This window comes from Leptonychotes weddellii, chromosome 5 (genome assembly GCF_054177405.1).
Source record: "Leptonychotes weddellii isolate Sample4059 chromosome 5, ASM5417740v2, whole genome shotgun sequence".
NCBI classification, from domain to species: domain Eukaryota; kingdom Metazoa; phylum Chordata; class Mammalia; order Carnivora; family Phocidae; genus Leptonychotes; species Leptonychotes weddellii.
In genome coordinates this window covers 136330099-136357104 of record NC_138373.1, presented here as the reverse complement: position 1 = coordinate 136357104, position 27006 = coordinate 136330099, and the positions used below count along the sequence as shown (strand labels likewise).

The 27006-nt window shown below is 37.8% G+C and overlaps 2 protein-coding genes across 10 annotated transcripts in view; one reads left to right on the top strand and one right to left on the bottom strand.

The window, feature by feature from the left end:
• Positions 1-27006, top strand: part of CEP83 (centrosomal protein 83) — a 148938-nt gene that overhangs the window by 116356 nt on the left and 5576 nt on the right. For 5 of the 7 annotated variants that reach the window (XM_081822203.1, XM_081822200.1, XM_081822201.1 and 2 more), the window contains 3 exons: positions 9871-9974; positions 12285-12474; positions 13421-13597. In XM_081822203.1, the coding sequence (XP_081678329.1) occupies positions 9871-9974; positions 12285-12474; positions 13421-13525 (399 nt within the window). In that variant the 3' untranslated portion in view covers positions 13526-13597. Of the gene's footprint in view, positions 1-9870; positions 9975-12284; positions 12475-13420; positions 13598-14556; positions 19349-27006 lie in introns of those variants that run through there. The other 2 variants (XM_081822204.1, XM_081822205.1) reach the window with 2 other exon arrangements.
• The window catches only part of PLXNC1 (plexin C1), a 156216-nt gene continuing 131075 nt past the window's right edge, over positions 1866-27006 (bottom strand). The window contains exons 25-31 of one of the 3 annotated variants that reach the window (XM_081822199.1): positions 25548-25579; positions 25345-25452; positions 24020-24201; positions 21955-22102; positions 19003-19143; positions 18480-18554; positions 1866-1883 (exon numbers count right to left, since the gene is read on the bottom strand). In XM_081822199.1, the coding sequence (XP_081678325.1) occupies positions 1881-1883; positions 18480-18554; positions 19003-19143; positions 21955-22102; positions 24020-24201; positions 25345-25452; positions 25548-25579 (689 nt within the window). In that variant the 3' untranslated portion in view covers positions 1866-1880. Of the gene's footprint in view, positions 1884-14851; positions 17314-18479; positions 18555-19002; positions 19144-21954; positions 22103-24019; positions 24202-25344; positions 25453-25547; positions 25580-27006 lie in introns of those variants that run through there. The other 2 variants (XM_081822197.1, XM_081822198.1) reach the window with 2 other exon arrangements.

Genomic DNA, 27006 nt, shown 5'->3' with positions numbered 1-27006 from the left:
AACTTGTTATTTATATTCTAAGGTATATTTCTCTGAAATTATTCTTGATTAGATTATTGTTATGAATGTTTTTGGGGAAAAAAAATGAACTGTAGTCTTGAAGTTGTAAAATATCTGTTGAATATGTTGTGTGGCCTAGCATTATATTCTACACATAGGGGAAAATAGAAGCCATGATTAATTCCTGCTTTTGATGACCATATAATCTAGTTGGAGAAATAAGATACATGCAATACCTAAAGAATACTAATAGTCACTCTCAGGTGATCTGTTTGGACACTAAAGTTTGAGACCAGGTTCAGGGAGAAGAAAGCCTGAAGACAGGAAGACCAGTTAGGAAGCTATTTTAATACAATGAGGTAAGAAGTGTGGAATTTGGGCTTGTGATATAGGAATGAAGGTAAAAGGTGACACTTTAGAATTATTTTAAAAGTTATAGCATATGGTGCTAAATAAGAAGGAAGAAAAAATATGAAGTGTTTTAGTTGTGAGAGGATATAATTGGAGTTGTCATGATGGAGTAGAGAGAGAACACATGTCAACTGGAGTAGAAAGAGAAGATAAGTTCCACCAAACACATGTCAGAACTGAAGTGAAGGTGGCACATCCCTGTACTCATGTCCCAGCCTCTTAAGTGAGGGTACCATGTAAGTAACTAGAAATAATGGAATGTAAAGCATGGAGATCAGTAATTCAGATTAAAGATAAAGAATTAGACCCTTGAGATTTTGGAGATGACTGAAGAATAAAAGGACTAAGAATTAAGTTGACTTAGAAAGAGGAACTAGATTTAGTAGAGGAATGGTCATAGAGGTAGAAGCTATGGTATGGTGTTGTAAAAGTCACAGGAAAAGAAAGGTATCAAAGATAAATGGTCATTTAGCATGATTACTGAAAAGAGTTCATTGAATTTGGCAATAAGGTGGTAAAAGAGGAATCCCAGGTTTGGTTCTTGTATTAGTGTTCTTTTGATTTTTCTATTGCTCCTTTGTGTTGTAATAATACTTGTAACACTAAGGCATCCACTTGACAATCCTGTGATTGTATTGGACCACTAAAATCAAAATTAAAATCATTCCTTACAGCCAATTTCCCCTCTGAACTTTCATTTCTTTCAGTAGAATGTCATTATTCCTATCACTTATGCTTCAAACCTTTGATTCACCCCTCCCCCATATCTAGTCACTGTATTGGTTTCCAAGGGCTGCTGTAACAAATACTGCAAACTGTGTGGCTTAAAACATCAGAATGGTATTATTTCATAGTCTTGGAGGTCAGAAGTCCAAAATCAAGATGCCTGTAGGGCCATGCTCCCTCCAAAGGCTGGATCTGTTCCACACTTCTCTCCTAGCTTCTGGTGGTTGCTAGCAATCCCTGAGTTTTCCTTGGCTTGTAGGCATATCATTTCATTCTGTCCCTCTGTCCTCATCTGGTGTTCTCCCTATGTGTCATGTGGAGTTTACAATAGTTGTAGAGCATGAAAGATGTAAATCAAAGATGACAACTATTCATTGTTAGTCTATGAATAACAAAAGACACTCCTGTCACTCAGGAAATTCCAAGGATTTTAGGAACTCTGTGCTAGAAACGCAGGACAAAGACCAAATAAATTTCTTTCTATATGATGGTCACATTCTGAGGTTCTCGGTGGACATGAATATTTGGGAGACACCACTCAACCCAGTACAGTCACTCGGGTGTATGAATTCTTCCTTTATAATGTGTCTTGCATTTTTTCCCCTCACCTCATTTCCTTTTATTCCTGTTGCTAACATCCTAACTCAGGCTCTATCCACTACCAGGTTTCTCTGTATTCATTTAGCCAATTTATTCAAGAAATTTATTGAGTACCTACTTCTGTATCCATCCGGTAGTTTCGTTCACTGGAATAGAGAAATAAAGATTGTGCTGAGGAGTTTACGTTGCAGTGGGTGGATGACAGAGTAAAGAAACAAATATTTGTCAGGTGGAGATGTGTGCTAACAGGAAAACTAAGGGGGATAGAGGGTGCTTTTTTAAATAGGTGGTCAGGGAAGGCTTTTTTGATAAGGTAACATTTGAGCAGAGACCTGAAGGGAAGATGCCGTGTTCTATATGTAGGGGAACAGTATTCCAGACAGAATAGCAAGTAAAAAGAGAGTGGCAGGAGTCTGCTTTGTATGTTGAAGGAATGCAAAGAATGAGAGCTAGGTAGCTGGAATGGAGAGAAGTAGTAGACCAGGTGATGTTTTTATTCTTTGGTTTTTATTCTAAATGTGGTAGGAACACAATGGAGAGTTCTAAATTGAAAAATAATAAAATCTGAATTATATATTAGAAGAATCTCTGGCTGTTGTGTAGAGGGACAAATAGTGGAGTGGTAGTCAGATTCTGTCTATATTTTAAAGGTGAAGTTTACAATAGTTACAGAGCATGAAAGATGTAAATCAAAGATGACCTAAGATGCTGGGCTTGAGCACTTTGTTAAAATAGAGTTGCTATTTACTGACATGGGAAAGACTTTAGAAGGAATGGGTTTGGCAGTAAAATAAAGATGCTTCTTTTGAACATGTTAGCTCTTTGAGATACCCATTAGACTTCCACGTGGAGATGTTCACTAGTCTGGTGGATACATGAATTGGGAATTCAGGAAGGAAGACTAGACTAGAAATAAAGACTTGGGAGTTCTCATCAGATAAATGGTATTGAAAGCAAAGGGGTTGAATGAAGTCAACTAGAAAGTAAAGGAAGACTAAGAAGAGAATGGGTCTGAGGATTGAGCTTTGAGGAATGCCGAAGTTTAGAAGTTGAGAAGAAAAGGAATAAGAAAAGAAAAGTAGGAGAACCAAGAAGCTACTGGATGCCAAGTGAACAAAAGTGCTTCAAGAAAGATCAACTATATCAAATGACATTGAGAGTAAGATGATAAAATAGCAGTATGAAGACTAGGGATTCATTTGGCTATGCAGTGATTGTTGGTGGCCTTGTCAAGAGTTGTTGCCAGATTGAAGTGGAAGATAGTTTGTCTAAGGAATTTCATCGTAAAAAGTAGAGAACTGGGGTGGTAGCTAGGGAGGGTTGTGAGTTCAAAGACTTCTTTTAAGGGAGGGGTGAATTACAGAATGATTCAGTAGCAAGGGGAAAATCAGTGATGCAGGAGAAAGGGGACAATTGCACAAATGATATTCTTTAGCAGCAATTGAGAGGTGGAAGGCGTAGAAACACTGGGAAAAAGGCAAAATATATGATTATAAATTTCTAGTAAATTGATAGATGTGTGGAAATTTTCTCCTGATGGCTACAGTTTTCTTAGTGCAAAAAAGAATCCACGTCTTTAGCTCAGACTGTGAAGAATGCAGGTGTTAGATATCTGAGGAGAGACAAGAAGTTGTAAAAGAATATGAGAGTTTGGGAGAGTGATTGGATTAGGGAAATTAGGGAGGAGTGTCAGGTAGCACAGTGCATAATTGCATGTGTGTTTGCCAACTATGTTCAGTTGTGTAGGTCCAGACATGTAGTCAGTAGAGAGTTGTATTTAACGAAAGTCCAAGTTTTTCCAGGTGAGTTTGAAGAAGAGGGAGACTTGGGTCAAGGTACTGAGGGTGTCTGCAAAGAAATGATTATAGTGAGGGGGTCTAAGGCATTCACTGGGTCTTTTAGTTAACTAACCAACCAGTGCTTTTATTGCATTCTAGCTCATTTCCTGGCACCTAGTAAGTGCTCAGTAAATGGTTGGTTGTTTTACAGTGATCAGGATGAAGACACCATTGTCCTGAACTCGGACTTGAAGCTTTATCTCCAGATTTGCCTCTTAAGAGGCAAACTTCAGAGTCTATCTCATATACTGATGCCATATCAAACTTCTCAAAACAATATCTTTTACTTATCAGTCCCTTGCTGGAGAACCTTCAGGCAAATCCACATCCCCATAGTATTACAGATTCTCCCTAATTAATTTCTTATCCTTTCCAGAAAGCCCTTTCTCATGATTTGGTACTTATAGACTGGAATTCCCTTCAGAAATCCCTATATTTTGTATTGCCCATAGTTAATATAGGGCCCAGTTAATGTGTACTCTGTGTGTGTGTGTGTGTATACTTAAGATTTGATGATAAATTTTGTATTACAGTTTAAATGAGCAATAAAAACGGAGAAATATAACTATTTGGAGATATAATGGAGAAGTTTTAAGATTGCAGGTTTATAACAATCATACAGTAATGAAGTATTAAGCATTTCCATCTTTAAAATGTCTGCTACTAGTTGGACTAAAATTCCTAAAAGGAGCATATGCTTTTGATAATGACAGACTAGGAAATAATGTGGATCAGCTCTCCACATGAAAACTAGAAGAATCGGACAAAGTATTTAAAAAAATATCTCCACAGAGGGCAGCGAAGAATTGGGAGGCCAAGATCCTGGAGAGGTAGGAAATAGAGAGAGGTGAGCATGGCCATGTGAGGTTGCTTTTCCCTTAGAGGAAACTGCTGTTTCTAGAAGAGACAGCTGAGAGGCTGAGAAATGAAGCAAAGCTTTTGACAACTTCACAGGGCTTGGGGAACAAAAATTGGAGTTCAGAATTTGCCAGAGAGAAGATCTCAGGTCTAAGTATGCTAGTACTTTGGGTTGGGACCCCGAAGGGGAAGGATATACCCTTGGACTAAGAATGAACTGGAAATAGCCTAGCCCTTGCAAGTATTGAAACATAGATTCAGATAATGTCAGTCCTTATAATTAGATTAAATTTATCCAAATTGTTAGTGTTTCTAGCTGCCTGCAAGAAACAAATGTAAATCTACTTTGGGGGAAAATAACATTATAAACTTCAAATTGTTTCCATAGTTTTAAAATATATAATAAATAAAAAATTAAAAATAAGCATAAATAAATAAAATACAAATGATAAACACAGATACCACTGCATACCTATTAGAATGGCTAAAATCTGAAACACCGACTGTACTAAACAATGACGAAGATAGGGAACAAATAGAAACTCTCATTCATTGTGTGGAATTGGAACAGGGTACAGCCATTTTGGAATACACTTTGGTAGTTTCTTACAAAGTTAGACATAGTCAAACCAGACCATCCGGCAATCATGCTCCTAGATATTTATTCAAATGCATTGAAAACTTATGTTCACACACAAAAAAACACATAAACGTTTATAGCAGCTTTATTCATTATTTGTCAAAACTTGGAAGTAAGCAAGATGTCCTTCAATAGCTAAATGGATTAAAAAAAAAGAACTGTTCTACGTCCATACAGTGGATATTTTTATTTAGCAATAAAAACAAAGGAGCTGTCAACCCATGCAAAGATGTGGAGGAACCTTAAGTTCATGTTGCTTGGTGTGAAGGAAACCAGTCTGAAAAGACTATATACTGAATGATTTCAACTGTGTGACATTCTGGAAAAGGCAAAACTATGGAGACAGAAAAAAAACTCCAGTGGTTGCCAGGGGTGGAGGGGGTAGGGGTAAGGATGAATAGGTAGAGCAAGGGAATTTTGTAGGGCTGTGAAACTATTCCGTATAATACCATAATAGTGGATACATGATATCATGCATTTGTCAAAACCTATAGAACTGTACAACACAAAGATTGAAACTTAATGTCAGCTATGGACTTTAGTTAATAATATTACTTCAGTATTGATTCATTAGTAAATGTACCACATCCATGTAAGATGTTAATAATAGGGGAAACTGAAGGGGATAGTATATGGGAACTCTCTACTGTTACATTTTTCTGTGCAAACCCAAAACTACTTTAACTCTATTAATAAAGAATAATTATCATCATCATCATCATCCCAACCACATGAGGAAATAACACTGAAAAGCAAGAGAAATGATAACCAATAAAAACAGACTCCCCAGTAGAGGATCCAGGTAATGAAGTTATCAGATATAGAATTTAAAACTAACATATTGTTATAGGCTTAGAAAATAAAAGCTTGAGAATTGCTCCAGAAAACAAAACCATTAAAATAAATAGCAAGTTTAGAACTAAAATACACAATAACTGAATTATGAACTTAGTGGATAGATTTAACTGCAGACACTGTCATCATTCTCAAGATATGACCAGAAATCAATGAAACAAAATATACGCTAGAGAAATTTTTAAATACCAAGGGCTAATTTTTTTTTTTAAAAATCAGCTTTTAAAAGATTAATAAAATTGATAAAGCCTTAGACTCATTTTTTCCTAACTCCCCACAAAATAGGTAGGAAGTAAACACAGATGAACAATATCATGAATGAAAAAGGGGTATCACTATATTTCTTTCTTTTTTTTCCAAGATTCTAAGTAATCTCTACACCCAACGTGGGGCTCAAATTACAACTCTGAGATCAAGAGTTGCTTGCTCTACCGACCGAGCCAGTCAGGTGGCCCTATTATAGATATTAAAACAATAAGAATATTATATAAACAACTGTGGTAATTATGCAGTTTAGATGAAATGAACAAATTCTTTGAGGAACATCTTAACAAAACTAATACAGGAAGAATTAGGTAATCTGAATAGTCCTGTATCTGTTAAGTAAATGGAATCCATAATTTAAAACCTTCCATAGAGAAAATGCCTGGCTCATTTGGCTTCACTGATAAATTCTACCAAATACTTAAGAAATAATACCATTCTTAACACAGACTTTCCCAGGAAATAGAAAAGAAAGGAAAACATCCCCACTGCTTATATAAGGTTAGAACCCAACATTGTTGGGTTTATGACATCATAAACAGATGTAAAAGTCTTAAATACTAGTAAACTGAATCTGGTGATACATAAAAATGATAATATACCATGAACATGTAGGGTTTATTCTAGGAATATAAAGTAGCTTAACATTCAAAATTGATTAGTATAATTCAACACTGTAACAGAACAAAGAAGAAAAACTATTGTGATCATCTTAATAGACATAAAAATCTGACAAAATTTAACATCCTTTCACAGTAAACTCATTAAAATAGGAATAGAAGGGATTTTGTAACTACAGAAGTCCTACATCTAACATCATACTTACTGATTAAATATTGAATGTGTCCCTCTACCCACCCAAGTCCAGGAACAAGACAAGTATGTGAACTATCACCATTTTGTTTAACATTTCATTGGAGGTCCTAGCTAGTATAATAAGACAAGAAAAAGAAATAAAAGATTTATAAAGAGTGGAAAGGAGGAAGTAAAATTGTCATTCACACATGACATGATTGTATATGAATAAAAATGCAAACATCTATCAAGCTGTTATGTACAATTTAAAATTGCTGGAAAAAGGTCAAGTAACAAATAGGGGATTTTTTTGTTATCCTGTTTTACTATTTCTAGCAATTCTATGAATAATAACTAAATTTAAGTACTCATATGAATCATTTTGTTGTGTTTGCCTTCTTAGGCTATTACAGGGTTCAACAGTCTTTTTTTTGAGAGAGAGATAATTGACATTAACATGTCAGTTTCAGGTAGACAACATAATGATTTGATATTTTTATATATTGTGAAATGATCACAATAAATGAGTCTAGTTAATATCCATCACCATACATAAATAAAAAATTTTTTTTCTTCTGATGAGAACTTTTACGGTTTACTCTTGTAGCAACTTCCAAATATGTGATACAGTATAGTTATCATGCTGTATTACGTCCCTGGGACTTACTTTATAACATAAGATTTGTATCTTTTGACTCCCTTCACCCATTTTGCCCATCCCTCACTGCCTGCCTCTGGCAACCACCAATTTGTTGTTTGTATCTGTGAGCTTGTTTCATTTGTTTAGATTCTCCAGATAAGTGAGGTTATACAGTATTTTTTCTTTCTTTGCCTGCCATAACGCCCTCAGGGTCCATCCATGTTGCCACAAATGACAAGATTTCCTTCTTTTTTATGACCGAATCATATTCCATTGTGTATGTAATTGCTGGATTATATGGTAGTTCCATTTTTAATTTTTTTAGGAACCAGCGTACTGTTTTCCATAGTGGCTGCGCTCACAGATTGCTGGTGAGCATGTAATTAATGGAACCACTTTAGAAAACTGGTGGTATTTATTAAAGCTGTGACTCACTCCTGAGTATATACTCAAGAGAAATGAGTGCATATATCAACCAAAAACATGTTAAGGAGTGTTCATAGAAACTGTATTCATAATAACCTCAACATTGAAACAGTTCTGGTTTTCATTAAGAGAATGGGTAAGATGTATATTTATAAAATGGATGACAACATAACAATGGAAAAGAACTGCCATACAATAACATGGCTTAGTCATATGGACAACATATTTAACAACAACAAAAAACCCCAGAGACTGAAGAGTATATACTGTATGATTCTTTAAATTCGGGTAGATTGGTGGATAGACAGAGTTCTAAATTACCTGTAAACATATAAATATATACTTATGGTGATTAAGGACAGAAGAATGGTTCCTTTGCCAGGGTAGAGGGGAGGAGGCACAAGGCAACCTTTTGGCGTGCTGGAGGATGGGAAGTGATGGGAAGCATGAGAAAGAATGCCCAAAGCAGTGTTATTTCCCAATTGGAAATAACCAAAGATGACCCCCAGTGGTGGACCAGGTAGATACATTAAACTATGTGATATTTGTAAGTACAGGACAACATGTGGTAAGGTACTATTCCTGTAAGCAAGAACACGAATACATCTCATAATCTTGAGTGAAAAAAGCCATTTGTAAAAGAATTTCAAATAGACTATGATTCTGGTCATATGAAAATCAGCAAAACTATGCTCTAGCTTTGGAAGTAAATTAGTTGGTTGCCTTTTCAGAGGACAGAAGGGGGTAGAGACTGAAAAGAGGAGGGGTCGGGGCACTTCTGGTATGGCAGTGCTCTTGACCCATGAGGTAAGAGGGTCAGCATTTGCTTTGTGCTTTTACATTTTGCTTTACATTTACATTTTGTGCATTTTCTATAAGCCTGATATACTTCAGTAAGAGTTACAAAACAAATACCTGAAAGGTCTGTAGCTACTAAATCAGTTGCAACATTTATATATATTTTTCTATAAAAAAACAAAACCTCATATAAAAATGAAAAACTAATTACCTTTGTTTATATACCACTTTTGCATTATACGCTTTTTCCATATTGGAAAATTTTCCCTTTGTAAAGTTTAAATTTTTTCTTTTTAATATTTAGAAAGGCATACTTTCTTTTTTTTTTTTTTTAAAGATTTTATTTATTTATTTGAGAGAGAGCACATGAGAGAGAGCACATGAGAGTGGGGAGGGTCAGAGGGAGAAGCAGACTCCCCGCCGAGCAGGGAGCCCGATGCGGGACTCAATCCCGGGACTCCAGGATCATGACCTGAGCCGAAGGCAGTCGCTTAACCAACTGAGCCACCCAGGCGCCCTAGAAAGGCATACTTTCAAACTGAGATGCATCCATAATCTGTCTTAGCTTTCTGATCCTTTATTGCTTTGGTAACAATTTATCAATTGTAAGCATGCTTTTAATTTTAAATTTTTAGTTCTTTCATAAAACATGTATCTTTTGGGAAAATAAAGAGCTTGTGATTCCTTATCAGGTGACAGGTAAACTCATTAGTAAAATTTGACTCCTTCCTTTTTTAGGTATTTTACTTGCAGCAATTTAGTTATTGATACCCATTTTCTGGTTTGGCATTCATAACAGTTCTATTTGTCACAATGAGGATATGAGGTACATTTGTGGCTTATTATCTTTGCAGTTTTCAATAAGAATCATATCTACTAATCTTTCCTCCTAGTATTCACTGAAAATACTTACCTCTAAGTAAAATTTCTCTTGTTGAGTAAAATATTCTCTCTATATTTTGTTCAAAGAGGAGATTTTGTATTAATGTATCTGCTCACATTGTTTCTTTTTTTTCTAGAGAAAATCTCTTCATGAAAACAAATTGAAGAGACTGCAGGAGAAAGTAGAAGTCTTAGAGGCAAAGAGAGAAGAATTAGAAACAGAAAATCAGGTGTTAAATAGGTAATTGTATAAATACATCTCCCATATAGTGACATTATAGAACTTTGATACTGAGTATAATGCACTTTGTTTTCTTTTAAAATGTACTTTTTCATTGTTTCCTCTATAATGCACTTGTTTTCTTTTGTGTTTAAAAGAATTCTAAAACTGTTATACTCCTAATTCATTATCCTTATTATTTTTTTTCTGGCTGAATGTTTCTTCAAACCAGAAGGTCTTTAACACATGCCAGGCATTTGTGTTATGGTTGGGACTGACAGGAAAGGTCACTGGCTTTGGTAGCCAGGAGTGGTGTGAGTTCTTGCTCCTGAGACAAGAGAGTTGTAGCATTGCATAGTTCCAAAAATGTGTCTGGAATTTTGAATCAAGATTTTTGATTTCTTGTTGTGGAAAAATATTATTGGCCCAAAGCTTCTGGTTTTTCATTTACATACAAACATAGCTAATCTGCATGATGAGCATGTTTGAGCAGAGATGATTTGCCATATTAACTTAGTGGTAGTGGCATTGTATGACCTATTTGATTCTAGTTAATACAGACTTTTTAAATTCAGCTAATTTCAGTGGTAGCCTTCAGCACGAGAGAGTGTCAGACTTTTCTGAAATTGCCTATAATACCAAGCAGTGATGTTTTATTTAGAATGTGCACCTGTCTTCCTTGGATGTGATTGTTACCAAAATGTGAAAGTTGTTTTTCTGGAACACCTGAAGTTTATAGACTATGGAATTCATGCCCTTTCTTTTCTTTTTTCTTTTCTTTCTTTCCTTTCCTTTCCTTTTCGAACGGGAGAGTCGGGGGGAGAGCAGAGGGAGAGAGAAAATCTTAAGCAGATGGGGCTCAGTCTCACAACCCTGAGATCGTGACCTGAGTCAAAATCAAGAGTCAGATGCTTAACTGACTGAGCTATCCAGGGGTCCCAAATTCATGCCAGCTTTATAATACTCTGTTCCAAAGTAAGAAGCCACCAAATTTCTTTTAAATCAAAATTCAATTTCCTACCTCTTCTATAACCATTAATTTTGAAATATTATCAATATTATCAAGATTGGGCAGCCATGGCACTGATCATCTAGAACTTTGAGTGGTTTTGAAAACTGTATTTAATTAGTGGTGTGGTTGATGGTCAGGAAATTCACGTCCAAAAAGGTGATGGTATGTAAAGGCCTGAAAATTTTCCCCTAAAGTTGGTGGGTAGCTTCACCTTTGTCATTAGTTACATTTCTTTTTTAAGAATTATTTGAGAGAGAGAGACAGGGAGTGAGTGTGTGTGCGTGTGGGTGGGTTGGGGCGGGGAGAGGGAGAAAGAAACTTTAGCAGGCTTCTGCTCAGCTCAGAGTCCCATGTGGGCTTGATCTCCCAACCCTGAGATTATGACCTGAGCCGAAACCAAGAGTTGGCTTAAGTGCCACCCAGGCACCCCCATTAGCTACATTTTTAATAATTAGGTTGAACAACATGTAATTCCCTATATTGGACTATATTTTACCTATAAAAATGATAATTTCATAAGACTCAACCTACTATTTTCTCTATTTTCTACTTGATTCCTTCTATAAAATAAGGCACCCTTTTGGTTTAAGGAGTCTTTAGTTTCAGGATTCATGCGTTGGTAGAGTGGAATGGAAATAAAAGTAAAAGTATTGAAAGATTTTTAGTCTTTGATTAATCGGCAAATAAAACTTTAAAATGAGTTGATAGTTGGGCTGCCTGGGTGGCTCAGTTGGTGAAGCATCCACCTCTTGGTTTTGGCTCAGGTCATGATCTCAGGGTCATGAGATCAAGCCCTTGAGTTGTGCTTCCTGCTTATTGGGGTCTGCTGGAGATTCTCTCTCCCTCTCCCCCTCCCCCTCCCTGCATGCGTGCACGCGCATGCATGCGCTCTCTCACCCTCTCTCTCTCAAATAAATTTTTTTTTTTTTAAAGATTTGATTTAATTTATTTGAGGGAGAGGGAGCACGAGCAGGGGGAGGGGCAGAGGGAGAAGCAGACACTGAGCAGGGAGCCCCTGGGATCATGACCTGAGCCAAAGGCAGACGTTTAACAGACTGAGCCACCCAGGCACCCTAAAATAAATAAATCTTTAAAAAAAAAATAGAAATGAGTTGAAAGCTTGCAGTGCTAACGGTAATATGATTAAGATGTCGTATTTCTGTTTATTTTTCTAGATAGAGTTTTATGTATATATCATATGCAGATAAATCTTACAATTTTGAAGTCCGTTTTCTTCCAGTTTGGAATTCTGTGAATCATACTGTTCTACAAAACAGTATAACTATTAAAGAATAGAAACACTTTTTTTCTTTTTTAAGACAAAACGTTCCATTTGAAGAATATACAAGGCTTCAAAAAAGACTAAAGGACATACAGAGAAGACATAATGAATTTCGAAGTTTAATTTTGGTTCCTAACATACCTCCAACAGCATCTGTCAATCCTGTTAGCTTTCAGTCATCAGCCATGGTTCCAGGCATGGACCTATCCTTTCCTCCTCATATGCAGGTATGAGCATTTATGTTTTTAAAAAAAAAAAAAACACTAACATTTCTGTAAGTTTTTACCTGTTTAAATTCAGAGTTAAAAACTCAAATCTTTCTTTACCATAGAAATTTGCTGGTGGAAGCAAAGTGGATTTGAATCTATTCTTTCCCTTAGTGATGGTGCTAGGAGTGAAATCTCCTGGGCAATTGAAAAGAAGAAACTTGATTGATGAGTCTTTGAGTAACCTAGAGTTTACAGCTCATTCGATTACTAACTACTACTGAGCATTTACTAATGCTCTGCATTATGCATTTTCCATACAATATTTAATCCTAATGGAAAATACTTTGAGGGAAGGTGTTATTATTCCAATTTACAGATGAGGAAGCTGAGTCAGAGGTGGAGTGACTTGCCTAAGGTCATAGTTAATAAGTGACAGAACTGAGTGTCAAACCTAAATCTGATTCCAAATCCTGGGCTCGTTCTACTGTATTAGTTCCCTGAGATGTTGAAGGAATCAAATTGATGGGATGATTTTCCAAAAGATGAACTCTTAATAAGTAATTACATTTTATAATGTTATAAGCACCAAAGATTTTAGTCACTGAATTGAATCTGACCAAGTGCTTTGTTTATATTAAACTGCTATTAAACTCCAGCCTTGTTAGAACATTGGCCTGTAAGCATTAGTATTTTCTGATTCACTCCCTGGTGAGTTTTATACCTAGATAGAACAGACTTTGGGATTTGCTAAAGGCTAGTGCCTGAGGCAGGAGAGAAGCGAGGACTAGTTAGTAGCTGGCCTGCACTGCTGTCTTCTCACTGCTAAAATGGTCATCCTTTCCGTGCCAGATGTTGCAGGCCCGAGTGAAAGAGCCGCTCAGGCTGTATTTTTCCAGCCATTTTTCTGAGTTTATTTTATTTTATTCTTTTTATTTTTATTTTATTCTTTTTCTGTGCTTTTAAGGAGGAACAGCATCAAAGGGAACTCTCTCTACTTCGCAAAAGACTAGAAGAACTAGAAACAACACAAAGGAAACAGCTAGAGGAACTTGGATCTCCTGGGGAATGATGTTCTTGGAGAAAAAGCAGATCAGAAGGGATGAAATCATTGTGACTCAATAAAGCTTGAAGTTTTAACGTATGTGGCATTTAGATATTGTATTACCGTTTGCCAGAACATTTGTGCCTCAAGTAAAGGTACTGGCTACCTGCTATATATTGCATCAGTGTCGGGATTTTAGGGTTATGCTAATGACAAGTGAAGCATTAAAACAGCTCCAGAGATATTTAGAATATTTATTGACAACCCTTTGAGAATGTTAAAAAAAAAAAAAAAAAAGATGAGTGAATTAGGGAATCAAGTTTTTAAATTATTTTCACTTTGAAATTTTTTGGCTTTTTTTTTTTGGCATTTTGCCTGAAATATGCCTATGTTGAATTCGTTCTGCCTCTTTGAGATAGTTGGCAGTAATAGGGTCAGTAAACATTTTCCGGTTTATTATATACAAGAGTTCTCTAGTTCTTGAAAAAAGATGACTTAAAAGCATTAAAAAACAAAACTTGAAGATATATAAATATTATCAAATGCTACCGTTCTAAAAGCTGTGTGCAGGGCGCCTGGGTGGCTCAGATGGTTAAGCATCTGCCTTCGGCTCAGGTCACGATCCCAGGATCCTAGGATCGAGTCCCGCATCAGGCTCCCTGCTCAGTGCGGAGCCTGCTTCTCCCTCTCCCTCTGCCATTCCCTCTGCTTGTGCTCTTCTGTCTATCTCTCTGTCAAATAAATAAAATCTTTAAAAGCTGTGTGCACGTAATTAAAGAGCTTAATAAATATTTTTCTTTATTGTCTTAATCTTGACCATACATTGTGTATTTAGCAATGTCGCAGTCTCATTGTTATTTTCTATTCTAACCCAAAACCACAAAGTACAAATAATTAAACCCGTGACCGTATAAAACAAGGGCCATTCGTTGTAAAACTTGAACCCCATGGGGTCCCTTAGAAATATTGTTGGTATTTAATGTTGCCTCCCACTGTTTTGGATCTAACCAAATTATTATAAATGTTTTATTTCTGTGTATCCCTAACCTCTTTTAAAGGAATTCTGCTGGAATAACTTCACGTCAACAAGGCACAGCTCAAGTCTGCCAAACTAAGTGGAATGTTCATTATCCAGAAGTCTTCAGGATCAAAAAGTCCAGGTAGATAGTGGAGGCCAGGGATGTAAATGAGCATTCCTTAGCATCATTTAGAAGAAACTAGATGTACTTACTACATTACAGAGCTGCTTATTCACATTCGCGTTGGCACCTAGATAATTTCCGTGGAGCTACTTAGAATAAAAAATCTATTATAACTAGAACATTTGAAGGAAAAAAAAAAAGACAGTCCACATTTACATCAAAATGTTTATTTTTGGATATAGACATTTAAAACATTCATCTCCAAGTACAACTTCAATCAGGTATACAATAAGAAATAGACTTTAAATCCCTAATACGGAAAAGGTAACAGAATTAATTTTTAAATGCTGCTGTAGACACTAGTGTTAGAAAAAAAAGTTCATAAATGGTTTGCACCAAAAAAATATGCAAAGAAACTTGAAAATAGAAATTGTTTGCCATTTATTTCTCCGGTTGCAGTTTAATATAGACCCAGTGACTGATTGTCTTCAGCACACATCTAATTTGGCCATTACTGCATTTGGCTAATGTGATCCAAAATGTGATCTAGATAGTGCTTTTCACTGGAGGATTGACAAACACGCTACATACATTAGTGAATCTTCACACCACCTCAATGAGGTAGGTTAGAAATATTAGAAATTGAGGCACAAAGAGGTAAGTGACTTGCCCAAAGTTCCCAGCAGCATCGTCCCTGCAAGAGGAGGTAAGGCTCCACATGGGACTCATGTGCCAGAGAGCTGGACAGGGACACCCTCATGTAGCATTTACTGAATACTTAGATAAAGCTGTAGCTGATCCTTTTCTTAGCATTTCTGTACCCTAAAGAAGGGGAAGTTTTTTGGGCAACTCTCCTACCCTTGGCTCTCAACTGTCCTCCTGTTACTCTCTTATGAATGCCTTCACATCAAGACTGTAGCAGCCTTAGATGGGGACCAGGCCTCTCACCTTTATACTTGTAAGTAACCTATTTGGTAGTATTTTTGAGGTGTGTCCATTGGACAGACAGTGGTCAAAAGTGACAGGATTGGGAAGGTGCCTATCAGGGTAATAACTGCTTATTTGATCATTTTGTTGAGGTATCACCTCTTACTCTTTGCCAGATACTGAGGAGCAAAAAGAATTTCATTTTCGAAGACAAATTCACATTTAAATCCTGATATCCCATACAATGTTGGTAAAAAGATTTTAAGGAATATATGATTTATTTGCTACTTGAAAAAATGTCTTTCCTTAATCTGGGATTTGGAACACCAAGGGTAAAAGGTGCCACAAGGAAGGTTGAGAGTTGCCAATTACATTTTTTACTTTTGATTTAATAGAAGGAAAACACAGTGGTATTAAAATTGGTCATGAGCAGCAAAAATTCAGGAATAAAAAAATCAGTAAGACTACAGTTACAATATAACTGGATAGGGAATTCTTTAAAAAGAAAGGTATGAATAAAATGGGTATTTTGAATTCTTTCTCTTGTGAGGAATACTTTCAAAAAGTACATAGTAAGACTAAGATACCAAGTTGTATACTAATATTTTTCAGGCCTTGGGCCGCAAATATATATATTCATATATAGTACTCCAGTGTGAACAGCAATTTCATGAAATGTAAAATGTATTTTTTTTTTTTTTTAAATCACACACAAGTATTTATAACCACAGGGTTCACCAGAAATCTAAAGCAAGGAGACATCAAGTATAGAAATGTAGGATTAGGGGAGGGAGTTACTCTTCTACAGACAGAAATAAACTAATGATGTTTTGTTTTGTTTTGTTTTACAATAGCCAACATGTCCACTATCAAATACATTTAGTATGAAAAAATGAAAAAAAGGAACACATCAGGACAAAGTGGGTAAAATGCTGTTGCATTTAAATAAAGCCTCCTCACTCTCCTTGCTTTAGAGCTCCTTCGTGAGATGGAGGTGAGTTGATGGAGTGCAGTTGGCGACCACTGAAAAACACGAGCCCTTTCAACAATGTTGCAACACTGTCAGTTTTTGGTTTAAAAACACACACACACACACACTCACGAATGCTAAGTGTACACACTACCAAATTCTGTGGTCAGCTTTTCCAAGAACTACTGGGGAAGTTTCAATGCTGCAAATCCTCGAGGTTGCCCTAACACTCCCACCTTGTTTCCAAATGACTCATTTCACATTTTCTTGTGATCACTGGCAGTGTCCCTTTTCTGCAGAGGTGCAGTGTAGTCACAAGTGCTACATAACTGTAGTTTTCAGACACAAAACCACTGCTGTCATTGTGCTTAAGTGGAGACTGTAGTTAACTGACACTTGCTTACTGGCCCTGTATTCTCTGTAAACAAGGAGGCTGTTTGCAACAACCACTTCGACTCTATTTACAGAAAGGTTCCCACAGTATATGCACAGGCACAGTGGTTGGTATGCTTTCTAAAAGCTGTGCATGTGCCTTGGTCTCTAAAAGACAGTGCTCAAAGTGGAACCTATGTGCAAACTTTAAAAATTAACGACACAGAGTAGCTCAAGCAGCCATTTTGCTCCCAAGTTGTCTGAAGAATTTTGCCAGATTAAGCCAGTCCCCAGAGTGCTTACATCCACTTGCATTTCTTCTTTTCATCAAATAAGACTTTTACATGCAAGAGTTGTTTCTGAGCTTCTTCCAGCCCTCGTTCTCTTTCTAGTTTATTTAGAATCTGTTGACAATTAGAACAGTTATTTTAGATATTGTGGTTTTAGCATTACAATTCTGGGGGTTTTTTTGCATTCCTGATGCTGTGAGTGGTAAAATCTGTATGAAACAGATGCCAACGTTTTCTTCAATCATTTACATACTCACTTTGCAAGTTGTTTTGCTAAGTCATTATCACAGGATCAACAACACTTTGGCTTAAAATAGAAGCTAGCAAGAAATACCAACTATTTGCTTACAAATATGGGGCCAGACTTCCAAGGCCCTGTTTTATGCATTATGTCACAGCCATTCCAAGCACAGCAAGCATTCTGAGCAGCCAACATGCAGGCAAGTATTTCTTCTTAAATGCAGCAGGCAGGGGCATCCTGGTCAGAGTTGAATATTGCCCTCCCCTCCCCTCCTGGGCAGTGTAGTGCCTCCTCTCCCCTCCCCTGCCCTCCCCAGTGTTTCCCTTCTAACCCCTGGCCCCTGGAAAGAGGGATGCTTATCATGTTTAAGGAACTCATTGCCTCTACCCTACCTTAGCGCTTCACTTGATCTTCAAGTAGCAAATGGAATTGGTGAGCTATTCTCACCATTGACATGGATAGCCTGTCCCAGCATGACTGAGTGGGGGGGAATCAGGGAAGGGGAATTAACATATATTTGGAAACAGCGCATCTGATGACTGAGTCTGTGTGAATTCCCAAAGAAAAAAATCCAGATTAAGGAGAATTAATCATAAAGGAGAATGGTTTATTGAAATAGTTGCTTAAGTTAGAAATAATGTTATACTTTCATATACCTATCGAATACAGAATCTAGGCAATTTAACAAGCTTAGCTTTCATTTTAGCAGATTACAATCAAGCATAAGCTGGCCCTATTTAATAGGACCACTACTTACTCATCATCAAAGTTATCCTGAGTCAGTGTGGCTACAGACCCCATTAACTCCAATGTAAATTCAGGCTGGTCCAAAGGTGGGCAGCATGATAAAACTAGAAGAGGGGCAGCCACAGGCAGGGTCTGGCTTGGTGCCAGGATCCCCCATCTCAGACAGGCTTCCTGGCTTCCCTTTCTGGCCATTAGGGATGCCAGAGCTGTCCTGAGACCTATAGAATGCTTGACAACCAAATCCTGGTGACTGACTCATATCAATTTTTTAAAATGTTATTTAAAATCTTACCTCATCAAAATATTTTACGATGTATTTGTAGATTTCTGTCAAGGCCACTTCTTCATTAAATTCATTTTCATGTTTCTTAAAGAAAAAGAGTCTTGTTGAGAGATTCTGAAATGACTTTTTAAAAAAGAAGTAACCAAATATTATCTTATTTCTACTTTTTTTTTTTTTTAAGAGAGGGAGAGAATCTTAAGCAGGCTCCACATCCAGCACGGAGTCTGATCCCAGGACCCTGAGATCATGACCCGAGCCAAAATCAAGAGTCAAAAAGCTGGGGGCGCCTGGGTGGCTCAGTCGGTTAAGCGTCTGCTTTCAGCTCAGGTCATGATCCCAGGGCCCTGGGATCGAGCCCCGCATCGGGCTCACTGCACAGCAGGAAGCCTGCTTCTCCCTCTCCCTCTGCCTGCCACTCTATCTGTGCTCTCTATCTCTCTGTCAAATAAATAAATCTTTAAAAAAAAAAAGTCAAAAGCTGAACCAACTGAGCCACCCAGGCACCCCTCTTATTTGTACTTTCTAACAATACCTTAGATTCCTGAGTTAAGAATTCTTCCATTTCTGAAGATGACAATGGAGGCAAATCCCTGATTGCTTTGTAATACGATTTTACTTCCTCTTTGTAGGTTGGGATATCCTTGGCATAGAGAAGTTTATTAGTTGGTGCTTCCTGAAAAATAGAACAGCCATGGGGAATTTATAACAGTTCCAGTGTAGCTGAACCTCCAACATTATTACCTCCTAGTAACAAAGCTTTTTCATGCAGTGGGCCTTCATAAATGTTGTTGACTGAATGACTGACTGCTATATAGATAGTTCTGGTGAGTCACTGTTCTTTTCAGGCAGATTCAATGCTAATATATTCTGCCTTCCTCTCATAAAAGAACTAAAATTATTATTTTTGCATGATTTTGAGTTACTGTAACAATGGAACTTACTTCAATCATAGTTCATTACTAATGGTTGTAAAAAGCCTGAGTTAAAACATTTGCTCTCATCCTCACCCACCAGTGAATTTTGGCATTTATGAAAGACTTGATTGTAGGTCTGATTGAGCCCTTTATATAACCATGAAAGTGGTAAGTAATTGGCAGTGGTGGATTTTTCTGCTTGTCCCTTTTATTAGATTATAAAGATCTTCTACTGTTCTCAAGGAAGTACATGGTCATTAGTATTGGGGGCTCTAATGTCTGATTTCACAAAAGTTCCCTGTCAGCTTGAATGTTTTTATGTAATTATAATAGTGATAATACTAAAAATTAAGATTTTATTTTTAAAAACCATTTTTCACAAAATTTTTGGAATTCCTACTCAGGGAAAATGGGTGAGTTAATGATAGGGCTAATGTCCCAGTACATTTTTCAATGTATTGAGGACACGAATAGCCATATCAGTGGCTGCATCATTCTGAAGGATGCCTACATGGAGATATTACTGAGATTCTTTGTCAAGTTTAAGTAGAATCCACAAATCATGTGATCATGCATTCAATAAAATTTATTTAGCTTGGCACTGTGGCAGACATTGAATGTAAAAAGGTAAAGACCAGTACCTGCCTTTGAGAAGCTTATAATCTAGTTCAGAAGACAAACTTACATAGTGGTTACTATGATACCAATAATTAGCAGGTTGTAAAGAAAAGCACCGTGGAATTGGACAAATCAGGGATCCTAACAACTTTGAGGGATCTTAACCAAGACTTGTAACTTCTCAGAAAATCAATTTCTTCATCTATAAAATGAAGGTGGTAATAACTACCTTATGTGGTTCTTGTGATGATTAAGTGAAATATACCAAGAACACACAGTAATGAGTTAACAGTAATTTTTTTACTGTGAATAAGGAAGCATTTTAGTGTTTCATTGCATGGGTCAAATGAAGAACCGGTGTGGGCAATGTATAGGGAAAAAGTTCACGGAGTAGGTGTATTTAGACTGATCATAGCCTCCTACAGTTTCTGGTACACATTAGGAAGTTGTGTTTGTGGAGTGAATGAATGAATGAATGGTTTTACAAGACAGAGGGGTTATGAGACAGGAAAGGGATATGAAAACAAGTTCATGGTAAATTTGGGAAAAGTAAAAGCTGTAGCATAGAAGGTATATGGAGTTTGCCAGAAAAGAGACTTGACATCCAATCAGGAAGGACCACGTGGCACTGTGAAGATTTTACCTGGTAGGTAATGGGAAGTATTTACAATATTTAAGCAGGAGACTGAAAAGATCAGATTTTTGTTTTAGAATGACAACATGAGACACAGTGAAAAGGAAAAGGTAGGGGAGAGGGGATGAAGGGATGGGATAGAATGAGAAAAAAAAAGACATTTTGGAGATGGCAATGAGTACTAACCAATTAGGGTAAGGGAGGAAGAAGAAGGAGTCAAAGATAACCCAAAGGATTTTACCTTGAGAGACAAGGTGATGCTAGGAAGACAAAAGTAAAGACAGGTTTGTTTTGCAGAAATAGTGGTGATATTATAGATTTAGACTAGGATGCTGAGGCATCTATGAAACATCAACCACATTTCATTCCATGCACTCTCTCAATCCTTACACCAAAGGGACACTACTCAGTATTAAAAGATTTTTTGAAATCCATTAGGTACAGATATTGCTCAGTTTAATACATTTTGGAGTGCTTGAATAAGACCAAAACATCCCTTTCAAAGTTTACTCTGTATTTTTATCTTTCTTTGATTTCCTGGGGCTTTTGCTCAGCAAAGAAAGCCAAAAGAAAAACAATGTCAATGTTTTGATTATGAATTGACAAACTGGTGCTGATAGAAATCTCAGGCAAGATTTTCTTCCCCATGAGCAACTTGTTATATTCAGATAGACTCTTAGGTGTACAGTTGACCCTTGAACAACATGGTTTTGAACTATGTGGGTCTGTTTTACTCTTTGTGGAGTTTTTTCGACATAGTACTGTAAGTACATTTTCTCTTATGATTTCCTTGATGTTTTCTCTAGCTTTAAGAATACAGTGTATAATACATATAACATATATAAAGTATGTATTAATGGACTATTTATACTAACAGCAAAGCTTCCAGTCAGCAGTAGGCTATTAATAGTTAAGTGTTGGGAAAGCCAAAAGTTACAGGGTAATTTCAACTACATGAAGGATTGGTGCCCATCATCCCCCATTATTCAAGGGTCAACTATATTCAGATGGGATTAATTTGCTAAGCAAATTTCAGTAGTTTCATAGTTTAGTACTGCCTGCAGAATGTTTTTCTAGGAAACAAAATTTATACTTTTTGTGGTAAAGGTATCACAGGCAGAGTTCTGCAGTAGGATGGGGAGAATAATTTTTTTAACTAGATGAAAAATAAATGAGAGCTTTTAAAGAAAAGCAAATTTTCAGTTACTACCACTGACTATTTCTTTTTAGCTGCTATGGTTTTTTGTTGGATGTTTACAAGAAAGAATGCTTCAGACTCACAGGAGTACATAGAAGAAATACTAAAGCTAGGCCTTACCTTCCCGAGTTGCTGCTCTGTGAGAGAAAATGCGTCCATGAATGCCTGGGCAATCACAGATAAACAGCCGTCTATGTGTGGTGTCTTCTTAATGTCAAAGACAAACTGAGGGTTCTTCAGGATGTTTACCCAGAAGCGAAGAGGAAGGCTGTTGAAGAGAAATCTCTTTTCAGATACAGCCCTTCGTAGGAGGCAGATGCTCTCTTTATCACAGTTTGTAAATGGGTGTTTTTGCCCTTGTTATTGAAGTATGCAAGTCTGCTTTGCCAAATATACCAAGTGACAGATGGCAGCATCACTCAGAACAAGAAAGGGTTAAACAGACAAGCGCTGCTGGATGGGAGGACTAGAAGAGGAGAAACGCGAAAGTGACCACTGACGAGAATTTTCTCCACATAGTTTTCGATTGTGTTAGATGATGACTACCCATGAAAACATTTCATCATGTCTCCAGACCTTCACCTCTTCTCACCCCCTCTAAGTGCTACACCCTGGCGTAAGGCACCGTCGCCTCTCACCTGGGTTATTAGCTCCCTAGGTCCCCACAGTTAATTCTCCCACAACTACCAGCAATCTTCTTAACCTGGAGTCAGATCATGTCTCTCCTCTACTCAAAACCCTCTGTGTTCTCCCTCCGCCTGGGGATAAAGCCACTGCATGGTCTGGGCCCAGGCCCCCATCTGCTACTTTTCCCCTTATTCCTTCTAACTCCACCATTGGACTCTTCACTGTTCTTCATGCATACCAGGCAAGTGTGTGCCTCAGAGGACTTTTGATTTTGTTGTCCATCTTCCAGACATTACCTTCAACCAGATAGTCTCATGGTTTATGCCCTCACCTCTTTCAAGACCTGACTTGAATATCCTCTCCGTGAGGCCTCCTCTGACCACTCTGCCCTATTACTCTCTATCCTCCTTTCCCACCTTGTCTGCTGTACTAACCTAATATCCTATAAATCACCTATTTATGATCTCTTCCACCCATTAGAATGCAAGCTCTGTGTGAACATGGATTTTTGTCTATTCAGTTCATTGCTATATTTCCACTACCTAACAATGCTTGGCACAGAGTAGGTACTCAGATATTTGAACATGAACTTGGGAATCATTCAGAGCCCTTCCATTATTATCTCTTTCTCAGCTCTGGCCTAGCAAACTACCTGCATCATAAAGCCGTTGGGCCTCTCCATAGCTCTACTCTCCTGACTACTGCCCCTGCTCAGATGCCACAATCTTCCCAATGAAATGGGTGCTTGCAGCACCCAAGCTTGGTGTGGGAGTAGCAGGACCAGGGAATCAGAGCCTAGAGCACAGGATGGCAGTGAGCCAGTGTAGATAGTTGGGACAGACCTGGATTAAATGGGAGAAGATGAGACCTAGAGCTCTGGAACTTCAGCTTTTAATATTTATTTAAATTGGTCTGCCCACCCTCAGTGCTCAGGAGGGCTTGAGATTGCATTGGAAACTTCTATTACACCTTAACACCGAGTCTTATTCACAGCTCACGCACAAAGTATTTCAAATAGAGGTAATGAGCCATGTTTCTTTACTGAGAAGAAGTTGAGAAGAGACCCAGATGCCTTGCCTCAGCTTTAGATAAGATGTTAGAAAACAAAACACAGTCCTTTGGCAAATTCTCATGGTATCTAAACACTGCACTTGATCACATAAAAACAGAAATGTCCATGCAGAATCAGAGTATAGACAGCTTGGTAACTGCAAAATGATTAAGTACTCTGTAATGGAAAACTGTATAGTAAAACCACAAAATACTGATTTCTTTTGCTGGTCAAGCTAAATTTAACATTCCACATAAGGTATTTTTCACGCATTAAAGATAATAAAGTTTGTTTATTTTATCCTAAAGAATAGGATCTCAGCATAGGAAGGGTTTGTTTCTTATTTAAAAATAGTAACAGAGGAAGAATCTGCTCTGACCTGATAGCTTACCACGCCAAAAGATTCTGATCTAGGGATAATGAATCCTGTGACTATCCATGCCCTCCTTTCAGTTAAGATTCTGTCCCAGATTCTGAAAATAGTAATCACCTACTGTTTGTTCCTACCTGTTTGTTTTCCAAATATGTACGACATCAGGATCTGTGATTTTTTTGTTTTCAGCTTGGGCATCCAAAAAGTCAAAAAAGTATTTTATAGCAAATGGGGCTCTGCTGTTGGGTAAACTCCAAATGCTTCTAAAAAGTTTCTCAAGCACAGAATGAACTGCCACCTGAAAGAGAACATCAGACTTGGGAGATTTAAAAAAAAAAGAAAAAAAGTTTTGAATACAATGGAAAATGAAATCCCAGTTCAGAGAAAATGATGTATATAAGAGAAAATATGTCAAATTATCAAATGAGGCCAACACAGTATGGGACAAGGGGCCCTGAAAATCTATGCCCAGGTTTACATTTGGTTCATCAGCTTCTTGCTGATAACAAGATTGTTTAGTCAACAGAGAGGATATCTTAGAAAAATCTCTAGCAGTTGAAATGTCAATTGTAGGGCTGTATACAGAAACCAAGATGCCACGGATGTTTAGCTTTTATTGGTTATGTTCAGCCTGGAAAAACTCAACGTTCCTCAGTTCCCTGAATTTTTTCGTTGCATGTATTTCCATTATAGGTTTTTATTATGTACTTTCCAAAATATTTGAGTCTTTTACAAAAGCCAAATAGGCAGAGCTCTCTGGGACAGAGGAGAAAATCAAGAGCTCTGGCTGGCCCCTGTCCACTAAACAAATCTACTGAGCTCTAAGCATACCCTCTGCTATAATCTGAAGATGCATGCCCATCAGGAGACCAGGGCCAGGTGTAGATAATAGCATTTATATTGCTAGTCATTTCAGGAAAAAAGAAAAAAAAAGTATCACCACAGACTTCTGTTAATCCCACTACAAGCCAGATAAAGTAAAATTTGCTTCTGATTTGGTATTCCACCGGCTTTTACATCTGACATTTTTATAGATGAACAGCATCCTTAACTTTAAAATGGAAAAAAAAAAAAAAGATTTACTAGGTTTATAGTCACTGACCCCACCCTTCATTTATTTGCAATTCAGAGGGAGTTTTATCATCTATAATAACAAGTAAACAAAAAGAAGTAATTATGCCATCAACCTAAAAAATAACAATAGTGAAATGGTAGGTAAAGGGATTGGGAACAATATTAAATCCCTGATTGAAGACACAACAGTCAAAATTTGTAAAGTGCTGTTATCTTCGTCATTTATAAAAAGAGGGTAGGAAGTGTTTACAATTTAAACTTTCATTTTGCTTTGCTAGAAGGCACAAGGGATTTGTAACATTTTCACACTTCAGTGGAAATTAAGTCAAACACATCATACACCCCCAAGGTAGCCATAAAAGCACTCCCAGAACAGTAAGTGTACCTTGGTCGACAGCAGCTTTGTCAGATACATTTCTTTTACTTTGAACTTGTGTTTTCCTCGATGTCTTTTTCCTTGCACATCTTGGAATGCTTCGGAATCTGGTAAAATCTAACGGGAAGACAGTAGAAGCGTTACCCACGGAGACCGTTCGTGCTACAGAAGGCATCCAATTCAGGGGCAAGCACAAGAAAGCCTGAACTCACCAAATGGCAGTGGTCTTCTGAGTATTCCACATCTGAATGCCAGAGAAAGGGAGAGAAAACAGTCTATTAAAAAAACAACCACGGGCTAATTGGCCTTCTCATAAAATGCCCCATTTGTGCTATGAACAGAAGAGGTTACTCGAGCTCTTCCACTTGAGCTCTTCATAGCTACATTTTTTTTTCACCCTGCTGCAAGATCTTAACAACGTGAAGACAGAATGGGCCAGGGCCTGGAGTAGGAAGCAGGTTCCCAACAGGCTGAGTGGCCCCTTGCTGGGGGTGGGGTAGGAGAGGTTCAAGCCTTATTCATTAACAAATGCACCCGGGGCACCTACTGAGTGCCGGGGGCTCCCAGGCAAAAGGTAGTGATAAGACAGACCTAGTTCCCTTCAATGGCGTTTACATCCTAGCCGATGAGAAACTTTCTATGACTAATTATACAGTTATTTACCTGGAATTGTGACAAGGCTTATGAAGAAGTATATGCTAAGAAAGTAACTAACGAGGGTCCAACCTACTCTGGGAGGTTTCTCAGAGGAAGGGATGTTGGAGCTGAACTTAATGACGAGTTAGCCAGGCAAATGGAGGAGACCCTAAGGTGGGAAGAACTGACGCCCTCCTGGGATCCAAAAGAAGGGCAATGAGTTGGAGCTCCCAGTGGCACAGAGTGAGGACAGCCCTGAAAGCAATGTGGCAGTAAATGGGAGGAAAAGAGGGATTAAGGCACTAGGTTTTTTGTATTGAAGATAAGGGAGACTAGAACACCTTGAAACACTAAGGAAAAAACTGCAGTAGGCAGGGAGCTATAGAAAGTTTAGGGGAGAGAAGATTATCTGTGGTGTAAGAATGTGTGGAAGGTTGGAAAGAATGAGAGACTGGCCTTGGACATGAAGAAGGAAAACCCTGGAATGCCAGGGGAGCCACAGAGGAAGAAATGGGCAGACACAGGTGGGGTGGGAGGTTTGGTGCTGGACGTTGAGGGAGTTGTGACTCCTGTTTTCTCTGTGAGGTGCAGGATCAAATCAGCTGCTGATAGAGCTGTGTGGGTCAGAGAGCTCTGAGGAGAGAAGGTAGAATTCTGGAGAACCCAGAGTGAGTTACCTAGAGAAATAGTGGGTATAGGCTGCATTGAGGGTCCCCCGTCATGTGGGCACCATGAATTTATAATAACTCCAATCGTACTTTCCTCCAGTGGCTGCCTGGGTATAGTTCAGAAAAGGCCAGTAGTTGGGTTCATCTAGGGCTGGGGTTGTGACTGAGACAGTAGTGAAAGGGGACAGGGGCAGGAAGTTTGAAGGGTTAGCAGGGGAGTGATCAAAATGATGGTTCTCAGCTGAACTGGACAGGGAAGAAGCAGAGGCATTGACTGCCCTGAGGTCCCATGAAGAAATCCAAATGCAAGATCCCCAAAGAGCAAGCTCTGCCAATGGCCTGATCTTTGAAGCTTAAAATACAAAGC